The 12804-nt window shown below is 54.0% G+C and overlaps 2 protein-coding genes across 8 annotated transcripts in view; one reads left to right on the forward strand and one right to left on the reverse strand.

Moving 5' to 3' along the window:
• LOC122373773 (DEAD-box ATP-dependent RNA helicase 40-like) lies at positions 1 to 8568 on the reverse strand. 4 transcript variants are annotated; one of them, XM_043352134.1, is made up of 10 exons: positions 7583 to 8015; positions 7252 to 7294; positions 6610 to 6825; positions 6118 to 6297; positions 5248 to 5337; positions 4945 to 5056; positions 4500 to 4613; positions 4000 to 4167; positions 3383 to 3625; positions 1 to 2419 (listed from the first exon to the last, which is right to left on the reverse strand). In XM_043352134.1, the coding sequence occupies exons 3-10, from the start codon at positions 6791 to 6793 to the stop codon at positions 154 to 156; spliced, it is 3357 nt and encodes a 1118-aa protein (XP_043208069.1). In that variant the 5' UTR covers positions 6794 to 6825; positions 7252 to 7294; positions 7583 to 8015; the 3' UTR covers positions 1 to 153. The 4 variants fall into 4 exon arrangements, with proteins under 4 accessions (XP_043208069.1, XP_043208068.1, XP_043208066.1 ...); XM_043352133.1 differs by lacking the exons at positions 7252 to 7294; positions 7583 to 8015 and adding an exon at positions 8332 to 8568 and having other exon boundaries at positions 6610 to 6828; XM_043352131.1 differs by lacking the exon at positions 7252 to 7294 and having other exon boundaries at positions 7583 to 8122.
• LOC122373775 (1-acylglycerol-3-phosphate O-acyltransferase ABHD5-like) overlaps positions 8075 to 12804 on the forward strand; it is a 20871-nt gene continuing 16141 nt past the window's right edge. The window contains exon 1 of one of the 4 annotated variants that reach the window (XM_043352140.1): positions 8075 to 8303. Coding sequence is in view for 1 of the 4 variants with exons in the window: in XM_043352135.1 (XP_043208070.1) it covers positions 9756 to 9853 (98 nt within the window). In the remaining 3 variants the exon portion in view is untranslated. Of the gene's footprint in view, positions 8304 to 9656; positions 9944 to 10490; positions 10498 to 12804 lie in introns of those variants that run through there. The other 3 variants (XM_043352136.1, XM_043352135.1, XM_043352137.1) reach the window with 3 other exon arrangements.

Consider the following 12804-nt stretch of genomic DNA (forward strand, 5'->3'; position numbering starts at 1 on the left):
TCATTGCAAAATGAATGTATTTTCGGAATCATGATTGAACCCCACACTAATCGCTAGTATGAATGAATCACCCGCAACACGTCTTGGCATCATCACAGAGCAACCGTTATCACAAACGACATCACTGAGTGTTTTATGGATATCACACCTTGTCTACGACTGTGAGAGTCCATAATACTGCGTGTAGTAGCTGGTCATGTGCGACAGGTAGCGGGTCTGCTGGTCGTAACACACGTTCAGCAGCTCGTCCCACGAGTGGGGAGGGAGCGTAGAGCCGCCGTAGGGACCCCAGTTGCCTCCCTGGGACGGAGGATACCCGCTGGGGGTAGTACCGTATGCAGTGGGGTAGTTAGGATACATAGCACTGGGGTAGTTGGGCCAATCGGTGGGGTAAGATGACTGGTAAGGCATGTTGTAGCTGCCTGGGTAGTAGGGATACTGGTCATGTGATGGTATGCCATGCTCATTCCAGAACTCAGACGGGTTGTCATGTGTTGTATCTGGGCCTTCGTTAGCGTGAGGTTCGCTGTAGAACTGTGCTTCAGAGGCAGGAGGGTAGTCGGCGGTTTCAGACTCTAAGTGCTTACCAGACTGTCGATAGTTCGGCCGATGTGGAGGAGCAGCTCCCTGCCGCTGCCGCCCGCCGCTCCGACCTCCCATCTCACCGCGTGTAGACTCCCGAGTAGACTCACTGTCTTCTCCACTGGACGAGTCTTTCCCTGCGGGGAAGGCCCGACCGCGAACCGACTTCCGCTGGGCATCTTTCACTCTAGACGCCAGGAACGCCTTCTTCCGAGCAGCACCCATCCGTAGGTCACGCTGGAAGGCCTCCACGTCTTCCTCCTGGTTGGGGATCTGGCGGACCTCCTCGTCGTAATTCACGACTAATCGAGTTGCTGTCGATGAGCTGTAGGTGGCAGCACCTGCGACTCTGGGGCCCGGTGAGAGGCTCTCGCCCGCATTCACTGACGCAGTGGCGCCCACAGAGGAAACACTAGCATCAGTTTTGGGTTTCAAAACTGTTGACTTAGTCTTATCAGAATCATCACCATTTCTGACAATGTCATCAGGTGGCTTGCTCGCATGTCCATTCACCAAACCTGGCTCGTGGCTCGGCGTCATGCCACTCGTCTCTGTTGGAATAGCATCACAGGCTCCCTCTGCAGTAGAAATCCCTGAGGACACCACAGGAGCAACACGCAGCCTCTCAATCAGTTCTTTTAGGTCGACTCTGCCCTCTGAGAGATCTCCCGCCCGCAGAAGGGTTTGTCTAACACCCTTCTCTTTCACCAGCGCCACAGCCCGACGATACACGCGTCCTTCGGGCGCGCTGCGAGTCTTCAGGTACGCTACCAGCATCTGCAGGTCCTCTTCAGTCAGTGAGCCGACTTCCTTCGGGTTCAGCTTCTTCAGAGCCTGCCGTAGCTGATCTGTATCCACGGTATCAGCTTCAGCATCTTCATCATCGCTTGAGATCTGATCCTCCGTTTTCAGATTGGGCTTTTGACTCACAGCACTCTGTCTTTCATTCAATAGAGTGGTGGTTTCTAAAGCTGGTCCCTTCTGAGGACTACGATTCTTGGCCTCAGAGTCATCCGTTTGCGTTTTCCCACCGCTACCTTTGGAGCTCTTCCTCTGATCACCGTTCACAAGTTTCTCCTTTTTGACGTCTGTCGTATCCACCGCCTCTCCGCCCGCACTCTCCTGTGCGGCCTGCCGTTCCTGATCCCTTTTGTACGCGGCTAGCAGCGCCTGGAAGCTGTCCTGACTGCCATCGCTGTCACTGCTATCACCACCAGTCCCAACCGGCTCGGTTGCACCTTTCCGGCCCTTGGCATTAGTGGAAGGTTGGTCCCAATCAAGGATTGGTGCCGCTCCACCACCGCTACCATCGCCGTCGGGGGCGGCGGCGGGGGCGGGGGCGGCTGGCCTCCGTCCCCTCGTGGCCACAGCGCGCGCCCAGCCGTCCGCAGCGGCCTCAAACTGAGCTTTATCCTGGCGCTGTTCGGCCGCTGTCGGACCGGGCGCGCGGCGACGGCGTGCTGCGAGTATCTTCCTTCCCTCAGGGGCTCCTGTTTTGCCTTCAGTGTCCTCACTGACACCCATAGTGTCGCCATTCTCAGCTGGGGCCACCGGCGATGGGGAGTGGCCATTGCTCCTCACTCCTCCACTCTTCCCAGCCACTCCCTCTCCGTCCCCACTCCCACTCTTCCCCTCCCTCGAGTGACCATTTGTGGTGGCACCGTCCTTAGCCGCGGAGTATGCCGACCATCCTGTGGTGTCGCACGTTTTGATGTCGTCCGGCAGGCTCTGTGGCAGGCGCAGGGGGCTGACGCCAGCCGCTGCTATCACGGTAGTGAGTCGCTGCTCCTCCTCACCGAGCGAGACCAGTGCCACGGCCGCGCCCAGGCTGCCGTACCTGAGGAGAGGAGCGAAGAGGGTCAGTGTGAATTGTGTGATCGAAAGACAGCTTCGGGGACGGAGGGGGTGGCAGAGTGATTTTATTGTTCGATGGGCGTTATCACAAGTGTATTCGCGGCCATTGGGGCGACGTAAGAAAAGAAGAAAACAACTGGCCCCAAGAACTTTAAATTATCAGTTCGCATGCACCTTTTCCTTGATATGTAGAGAATTTACCATTAATTGTTAGAGAAAATTGCATTTAAAATCTTCCATTTATGTTTTTTTCATCGTTTGCACAGTATGTTCTTTTACTAAGCTAGAAACACTAATTAGAAATAGTTCCCGCATCATCAAGAACAATAGGGAAGGCTTGAAGTGAATACAATAATCTAAACGGTTTTGTAATCCATGTGAAGACACTTCGAAAATTGCCTGTAGAAATATTAAAGGCAAAAGTTCAACTTTTTCACAAGACGGATGGCTATAAACCTATTCAACGTGTGACAACTCAGCCGGTATTTCGTCGCCTACAGCCCAGCTTTCCCTAGTGACCGATAGAGGCGCTGCTATCGATGTCCGCCCGTGCCGCCTAACGTACGGGCATCCCGAGCTACAGTACCTGCACACTGCAGACTAGGGAAAACATGATCGATGACCAGCGAGGCAGATTAAGAACCGACAGGGATCAAAACACAAAGTAGGCATGCAATTATAGAGCCTGGTTGTTTAACAGCTCATTTGATTAACGTCACGCTTCACATTCTACTTGATCGGTAAAAACACGCGCCCTTGCTAGCTAAAACGATGAGAATCAGAGTGCAAGGTCAGTGAATCAAAAATATCTCGTTATGAAACATCCTTTCCATTACTGAGTCATAATCTGTCATCCCCATTTACCCTACCTCTGCAACACATATCTCCAATCTTATCTTCAGCCCTCCTCCTCCCCCATCAACCCATGATTCCCCACAGCACTGACCTGCCGGCCCGTCCAACTCTATGAAGGTACGTAGCACCATCCCACGGCACATCCAGCTGCACCACCAGATCAGCGTGCTCGCTGTCCACTCCCCTGGCGCCGAGGTCAGTGGTGACCAGCACGCGGCACCGCAGGCTTGTCAGCTGGGAGAGGGCCTCCAGTCGACGCTCCTGACTCAGAGAGGAAGAGAGGTGGGCGCTGGGCCAGCCGCGCGACGAGAGCTGAGAGCACAGCGTCTCCGCCCTGGGGAGACGGGAGACGGGAGGGGTTAGTGGGGAGGCTGGGACATCGCCCTAAGGAGACGGAAGATGAGAGGGGCTAGTGGAGCTGTGTCTCCGAGCAGGTTTGCAATACTAACATAAGAAGCATGTAATTCGTCCAACTCAATAAGAATTGAAAAGTTGAAAACCAAAATAAGACACGTTACTTTATAGTCAAACTTTCATCTGGCAAAAATAACGGTACGAAACACTGTAGTGTGATGATCACCTGAACCTATTGTATTAACTAGTTCAGCTTGTCAGCTTGGTCATTAAGATATAGCTTAACTGCTCCAGGTCAAGATGTGTTTCCCTCAGCTCCTTTACTTCTCACATTTGTGATGGTTCATCACGCACCTGGTCTGGTGGTTGGAGAAGACCAGACACTGGGTGAAGCTGACGGTGGAGAGGATGTTGACCAGCGCCTCCAACTTCACCTTCAGCTGTTTGGTGACGAGCGGCTCGCACGGCACCGTCATCACGTACTGACGGATACCCAGCAGGGCCGGAGAGCTCTTACCCAGTCTGTTGGAGAGGGGGGAGGGGGCAGCGCTCTTTCAGAACATAGCCTATCATGATTTCGCTCAGAGCAAATACGAAACAGACACTAGACACTGTGTCAAACAGACTAGAAACAGACACTGTGTCACACTAGGACACAACACTGTCCTAAAAAAGGTAGCGCCGTGACTGGAAACGTCAAAAAGTGCCTACGATTGAGCAGTGCACATATGAAAGAGGTTTAAAATCGGGAACCATACACTACATACAGCATAACTCATACGAGTGAGTCTGTGCGTCCAGTGACCCTTCTCCGCTCGTGGCGATCTGCAAGTAGCCTGGCTCGGGTTACTGACCTGACGAAGGTCGGTGACCTCATGTAGCGCGCCAGCAGGCTAGCCAGGGTGTCCGGGTAGGTGGCGCTCAGGGCAATCATCTGCTTACTGGCAGGTAGAGTCGAGTAGATGAAACTGTCGGGAGGAGGAGGAGGGAGAGTTATTTCTCACGTAAGACAACGTACCTATAAATGAAATTCGTCCCGGTCATCACATGATAACAATTTAACAGGTTTTGTAACATCAAACAGTCACGTTAAAGTTAATTTAATGAATCACTACGATGCCCTTTTGAAATAAAACGAGAGAAAAGCTTACGAGAAAAAATCGATGTCCGGAAGAACTCTAAGTTCGGAGTCGACATATTGACATCCTAAAAAAATTGAATTACCTACTCGGCAAAATGTTCTGTCATATCACAAAGAAGCACCAATATCTCAACACGGTTATCCACACAGTGACTCACTTGATATCATCCACGAACGCATCTTCCATCAGCTTGTCAGCCTCGTCCATCACAAACAGACGTACAGAGTCTGTGTTGAGCGCCTCACAGTCCACCAGCTGACGAATACGACCTGAGATACATAAGAGTCAGTGAGGCATGCAGACTTAAGACGCATGTGAGCGCCAGTGAGACATGGTTTACGAGACAAGGGGAAATGAGACACACGTGAGAAATTGAGACACACAGGAAACACTGAGTAGCGTCAGGGGTAAGACAAATAGGATACTTGCGTCCCCACAGCGTCCCATTAGGAGTCCTCACCGGGCGTTCCGACGGCGACATTGCAGCGTCGCAGGTTGGCCACATCCTGAGCCAGCGGAAGGCCGCCGATCAGAGTCTGTACGGCCAGACCTGCGGGTAGAGCACGGCGGGTAAGCAAGAGAGTTAGGGAGGGATAATACTCGTGACCAGGCCAGTGACAGACCCCCGATCAGAGTCTGTACGGCCAGACCTGCAGGGAGGGTGGAGAGGTTAGAGTTAGAGGCATCAGGCAGAGATAGAGACCGGAGGGATGATCCCATATTCTATGAGCAGGCCAGCGGCAGGCCACCAATCAGCATCTGTACGGCCAGACCTGCAGAAAAGGTGGAGAGGTTAGACCGGCAGGGATAGAGGGAGGGATGATATATGTGATTAGGCCAGCGGCAGGCCTTCGATCAGAGTCTGTACGGCCAGACCTGTGGGTAAAGCACGGCGGGTAAGCAAGGGAGTTAGGGAGAGATGATACCCGTGACCAGACCAGCGGCAGGCCACCGATCAGAGTCTGTACGGCCAGGGCTACGGAGAGAGCCCGAAAGGTGAGCGGGGAAGATAGAAGAAGGGATGGTACCAGTGGGCGACGGTCCAGGGAAGATGGGCGGAGAGAGTAGGAGGGAGGGGAGCGGAAGGGCGGGCGAGCGGTGGGTACATACAGTAGGCATGGAAAGGTGCGGGTGTCATTCTAGGAAATACGTGACTCATTTTGACTGGGGAATGATTTAAAAGTGGTAAGCATCATTCCACCTTCATGTCAGCAACACCAATCCTAAAAAGTTATATTTTCCTTTGCTAGCCCACCTGATAAAACAGTTAATCAAGTAACCCGAACAGTGCACACAATTAACATCACCTGACCTCATCACAAACACTTACCAGGCACCTCCACACCGATGGCGGTGATGACCTGTGCCACCTGAACCGCCACCTCGCGGGTGGGCGCCAGCACGAGCGCCCGACATCGGCCGGATGGGGGCGCCGCTACCAGAGCCTCCAGAGCCAGCACGGCGAGGACACACGTCTTACCCGTGCCGGACTTGGCCTGCACGATCAGATCTGTGACAGTGAGAGGGTGGACTGTGTGTCAGCTAGAGTGAGAAAAATAACAATGCATACACAAAACATCATCTGCAATGGCCAATGGGAACATGATATGGCCAAAAAAGTAGGTACTATGTAGCTAGGTAGTGCGACCTGCTACTACGTTTTTTACCAGAGGCCTATCTAACCAGAAAAAGTCACAGTTAATAACTTGCCTTAGATACATATTTTCAACCACACAAGATCGTGAATCGTATGAACCCAACCACATCTGTCCCGTCAAAAACTGTCGCCAGAGTTCTCCGGTGTTCGGTAGTCGGTACCTACCGACAGCACAGCGGCCCAGCGGAATAGCGCGCAGCTGAATGGGCGACGGCCGCTCGAAGCCCGCCCTCCGCAGTCCCAGCAGCACAGGCTCCGACAGCAGCAGGCCGGCGAACGTCACGTCCTCAGAAACGGCCACGTCCGACGTGCGCGGCTTGGCCGCCAGCCGGTGGGCCGGCCGAGACATCACTGACACCTGGTGGCCGGAACTGAAAACACCTGCTGGAGGAGAGCACCAATAAGCAGAGCATAGTATCAAGGAGGAGATAAGCCACTACAAAACAGATAGCATCAAATCATTCATCATTGTTTGCACAATGCACTATGCCTGTGTATTCAATCATCAAGCAAATGGATGAAACATGAATGAAATAATGAACAGAATGAATGAATGAATGAATGAATGAATGAATGAAGGAAGGAAGGAAGGAATGAAGGAAGGAATGAAGGAAGGAATGAAGGAAGGAATGAAGGAAGGAATGAAGGAATGAATGAATGAATGAATGAATGAATGCATGTATGTATGTATGAATGAATGAATGAATGACTTCATGAATAAATGAAAATGAATAATTCACAAATGAACAAATGAATGAATGAATATCCTAGGTATTATCAATAGACATCAATAAATATAAGACATACCTAGGTACCTACAATAGGGATATGCGGGTATATGACCTCAGTCCTGTGAAGAAAGCAGATATTTTTTTTGTGGATGAAGAAGGCAGTATAGGAAAACCGACAGCATGCTGATGTTGACAAAAAACAGTGACCGAACAGAGCTCAGGTAAGAACATTTCCCAAAAATTAAGTGGCATACACTTACACAGCATGTGGCACACGACACACGTTAGTCAGAGAGGCCGAAGTAGCCTAGCGTTTTCATTGTAGTTAATTCAATCTGATTAGTGTCACAACATCTTATAAAACACTTACTCTTCATATTTACACCAAGTTTCCTGCAATATCTTACCTTGAAAGTACTGATGTGATCAATCAGACACAGAGCTGGAGATGAGGAAAAGGGAGTCTCCTTAGGAATCTTGCATGAAACTTTCCCACGAAACTGCCTCCTAAGTCCTAACAAATTCTTATATTTGTTAAAAATCTCGCGACGGGGTGTACGTCGTACTGCCGGCAGAAAACATTGGCCTTGACGCGGCAGTGCGCGGCATGCATGTTGCAAAAAACGTTTAGTTCGTCCCACATGCGCAGGAGTTGAACCAGTTGCAAAACGACAAAAAAACACTGCACTACAAAAGCAAGCCTCCATATTTACGTTCATGTATTTCTGCTAGTTGAATGAACAAAACTTTTTGTAATTCATTCACAAAGAACGTTAAAATAGCAAATTTATCTTCGAATGCGTCATTATGCTAGAAATCGGCAAAATTTTAGCCTTGCTAGTTTTAGCAGTAAAATACTTTTGAGTCAACTGTTAGGATTTGTTCAACCAAATGCTGATCATATCCGAACTCAGGGTTCCCTAGCAACTCGCTTTGATGAAGGCGGTTTATCAGCATGTTGCCTGGCGACCCGAGCTCACTACCTAGCGGTCTTCTCTCAAACTAATGTCAGAACATTCTTAGTGAAGCATTGATTTGTTTACAAAATTTGGTAGTTGACGTCGAGAGTTCGGGGAGGTTGGTTGTGCTGCTCGTCGCGTCTCGCGTGGACATCATTGGCGTTTACTGGTGAGTTCATTTGTTTGATAGGCTGTACCTTTTGTAATGCTGGGTCTCGGAATCCAAAACACTGGCTATCTCAATCTCAATCTTCAGCTGTTTTCAATTGATTGACAAATGGATCACATCTCACTCTTCTTGTGCTCGTCGAATTTACACGTAGTTTATCGAATTTCGCGGACATTTTTGTTTCTTTTCATAATATGGGTGTTCCGTACTTCCAAGTCGAAAGCGAATTAGTTGGTGTTTATTGATTTTAACCGCCATAACCAACCTGTAAGGCTTCTTCAAAGTCAAGGTCATGACATGCAAGGTCATACATGTCATTCATTTCAATTTATCATCTGACATGTGGCGATGCAATAGGGGAAGGTGGGGTAAGACGGACCAGCTAAGGTTTGAGGCCGTATATCTTGCTACACTGCTCTCGTAATTCATATTATTTATAGTCTTCGGAATACTCAATCCTTCCTCTGTTGATATGTGTAAAGACTAAATTTCAACTTAAAGACATCTAGGTGGTGAATGCTCTTAAAGAGGGACATGTCAAAAACTCAGACAAGAAAAAACGTGGGGTAAGACGGACCACCCAGCAGTGCCTGCTATCCGTTCATGTGTATTACACTTCTGCTCTGTACTCTTGTAAGAAAAAGTAACCAGAATGGTAAAATAACAAAATGAACCTTTATTCTTTACTCATGTGTGATGGAAGTGCAGCTAAAAGCTGGGAACATGTGTGTTGATTGTCGTTTGGCATGAATGCATGCTAACTGAGCACTTGCATGCATGGCTCACATGCAACAAAGACTCCTTCCTGAAAAATTAGCTTACTTAAACTTGTGTCAATGTTTTGGAAAAGAACTTTCCATATGCAGGGTACAATGGACCACCACAGGGTAAGATGGACCACAGTGGTCCGTCTTGCCCCAAATCTAAATTCTGTCATTATCATGACGTATATGTCAAATAGCCCAACATTGCAAAACCTTGCCTTTCCTAAAGTGTGACTATAACTAAGTTTATAACTTTGTTCTTCACAGTTAAGTGCAAAATAGAAACTAATCATGCAAGAAAGGCGCCGTAATTGAATCACCCGTAGACCTCTAATATTAGATCGGTTTGACGAAAAACAACATTTTTCTCAATAACTCAAAAGCTATGCATCCTAGCAGCATGAGCTCAAGGTGGCCATTGTTACGAAGGAAAACAAACATAGTGAGTGCATAAAGCAGTAGATACCAGCAGCGGTTCAGCCGGGAGGGCTGGTGGTCCGTCTTGCCCCGCTGGGCCGTCTTACCCCACCTTCCCCTACTGCTACAAGCTATTTTGAAGGTTACTGGTAAGCAGTTATTATATTTGTTGTATCGTGAGCCTGGCTACGCGTAGTTCAGTTAGCGACCGCCAGGTGGAAACCGGTCGCCGGTTGTGCGGCAGTCGGCCGCCGGCCCGCGCAGGGCGCGGATGTGTTTTGCTTGGCTGTGCGCCAAGTGGGCGCGCAATCGCAGACGCGGAATAAAGAACTCACATTATATCAAATTGGCGACGAGGATCAGATCAAGGTGAAGCCTTGGAGCTGTGATTGCGAGTGATGGCGAAACGGACCGGTGATCAGTGCGCGGTGGTCAGCGAGGGCGGACAGGCCACGGACGGTGAGGGCGCAAGCGTTGCTTAGTACGAATGCTTAGTGCTTAGTATTGCTTAGTATTTTTATTTTCGCGCTGCTGCTGGTAGTCTGTCTGTCGCGCGGCGGCCGTGGTCGTGGCAGGATTTCCATGTGATCGCCATTTGTGGCGGCCATGATGCCTCGGCAGTGTGGTGTGCGTGGCGCATGCGTCGGCGTGCTGCACGCTGATTGGTCGGCCGGGGGTGACGCGCAGCTGTGGCAGCGCGTGTGATTGGCCGATTGGTGCGGCGGGGAGGGCCTCAATGCGGTTTGAGGTGCCTGGTCCCCAAGCGGATAATTTCGGCGGGAAGCTGGCGCGCGGCCGGGCGGTTCGGGACGAGTGCGCATGCGCGCGCGGTGACGTGCGTGTGACGTCACTACCACGTGACTCCCCCGTCGAGTAAAGCGCGGGAAACCGCAGCCGGCAGCGCCAAGACGGGCGCAGGGCGGCGCGGTGAGCGGTGACGGTCGGCGTGAGCGGTGGCCGACCGGCGTGAGCGGTGGCCGACCGGCGTGTGCGGTGACCGGCCGGTGTGAGCGGTGATGCCCGGGGCGGGCCGACCGGTGGAGCGGCGGCGGGCCGACCGGTGGAGCGGCGGCGGGCCGACCGGTGAAGCGGCGGCGGGCCGACCGGTGGAGCGGCGGCGGGCCGACCGGTGGAGCGGCGGCGGGCCGACCGGTGGAGCGGCGGCGGGCCGACCGGTGGAGCGGCGGCGGGCCGACCGGTGGAGCGGCGGCGGGCCGACCGGTGGAGCGGCGGCGGGCCGACCGGTGGAGCGGCGGCGGGCCGACCGGTGGAGCGGCGGCGGGCCGGCCGGAGGAACGACGCGCTGGTGAGAGCACGGCAGCGTGATGGATCCAACGGGCATGCAGCTGGTGTCTGCGGGGCCGTACCGGGCAGGCACGGACTTCGAGAAATGGCTGCGAGCGTTGGAGCGCTACATGGTCGCCATGGACATCCAAGGGCCTACCAGACGGTGCGCCGTGCTGCTACACCTGGTGGGGCCTGACATAGCCGATGTCAGCGACTCCCTGCCGGAAGAGGAGGCAGAAGGACCGGAGGAAGACGAGTTCACCCGGCTAAAAAGGAAGTTGGTACGGTACCTGGTGCCAAGGAATAACGTCGTGGCTGAACGAGGGAAATTCCAAGGAATGACAATGGAGCCGGAGGAAAGCCTGGAGGAGTTCCTGGCCAGGCTACGGACCCAAATCCTGCGCTGCGGCTACGAGCCGGCGCAGGTGAACCGGGAGCTGCGAGACCGCTGCGTCCTGGGCAGCCGAGGCGAGCTGCAGCGGAAGCTGGTGAGGGAAGCGGCACTGAAGGGCGACGAACTCAACCTGGAGGATGTCCGGCGGACGGCACGCGCCCACCGGGACGTCATGGACCTGACGACTCGGTTGTCAGGGGCGCCGGTACCGGCTGCGACGGACGGGGAGGCAGTCCAGGTGGTGAGACGCCAGCGGCGGGCGGAGACGGCCAGGCCGGCCGAGCGCCCGGGACCGGGCTCGTGCTTCGGCTGCGGAGGCCGGGGACACTGGCGGCGGGACTGTCCGACGGCCAGGGCGGACTCGGCGCCGGAGAGGGCGCGCCCTCCGGTGGCAGGAGCGGTGCAGCAGCGCGGAGTGTCTCGCCCGCCCGGCCCGGCAGACGGCGGTCGGCGAGACAGCAGACGCGGCGGACCGCTCGAGAAGAGGAGGTGCTTCAAATGTGGCAGAACTGGACACCTGAAGCGGGACTGTCCAGGAATCGGACAGGTGGCGTCCGTGGAGGAGGATGTCGTGATGACGGTGGCGCAGCTGACGAGCCAGGACCGGCTGCCACTGGTAACTCTGTCTGTCAACGGCCGGGAGACTGAGATGCTGGTTGACACCGGGTCACCAGTGTCGATCGTGGCGGACGGCAGCATCCCGGGACTGAAGCTGAGACCGTCCAAGATGCAGCTACGCTCGTTCACGGGTCAGCCGGTGCCGGTCCGCGGCGAGGCGACCGTGCAGGCGGAGTATGGCGGCCAGCGGAAGCGGCTGAACGTGGTTGTCAGCGGTCAGCTCCGACACCACCCGCTGCTGGGGCGCGACTGGCTGCGTGAAATACGTCTGGACTGGCGGTCGCTGCTGCAGGTCAGCGAGGCCAGCAAAGTGAGCGGCGGGCGGACGCTGAGCTCAGTGACGGCGGCGCACGCAGCAGTGTTTGCAGGGGGCCTCGGCACGATGGAGCAGCGCGCGCACCTGACCCTAAAGCCGGACGCGGTGCCGCGGCGGCTACCACCGCGACCAGTACCGTACGCGCTGCTGCCGCAAGTGGAGGCCGAGCTGGACCGATGGGTCAGAGACGGGATAGCAAGAAAGGTCGACCCGTCCGAAACCAGTACAGGCTGGGGCACGCCACTGGTTCCGGTGCCGAAGCCGGGAGGCGGGGTGAGGCTCTGTGCGAGCTACAACCTCACAGTGAACCCGCAGCTGATCGTCAAGCACCACCCGCTGCCGAAGCCGGAAGATGTGTTCGCAGGGGTGAGTGGCAAGCTGTTCTGCAAGCTGGACCTAAAGCATGCGTACCAGCAGATGCCGCTCGATGAGGAGTCTCGAGCAATGACGACCGTCAGCACTCACAAGGGCGAATTCGTCATGAAGAGACTGCCGTTCGGGGTCGCCAGTTCCGGTGCCCTCTTCCAGGAGGCCATGGACCGGGTCCTGGAAGGACAGGAGGGATGCCGGTGTTACCTGGATGACCTATTGGTGTTCGGAGCGGACGAGCAACAGCTGCTGCAGCGGCTGGACGAGATCCTCGGAAGACTGGAGCGGCAGGGCCTGCGGCTGGCGGCGCAGAAATGCCAGCTGGCGGTGCCAGAA

The sequence above is a fragment of the Amphibalanus amphitrite genome, unplaced genomic scaffold, assembly GCF_019059575.1.
Source record: "Amphibalanus amphitrite isolate SeventyFive unplaced genomic scaffold, NRLGWU_Aamphi_draft 001550F_arrow, whole genome shotgun sequence".
Lineage (NCBI taxonomy): Eukaryota > Metazoa > Arthropoda > Thecostraca > Balanomorpha > Balanidae > Amphibalanus > Amphibalanus amphitrite.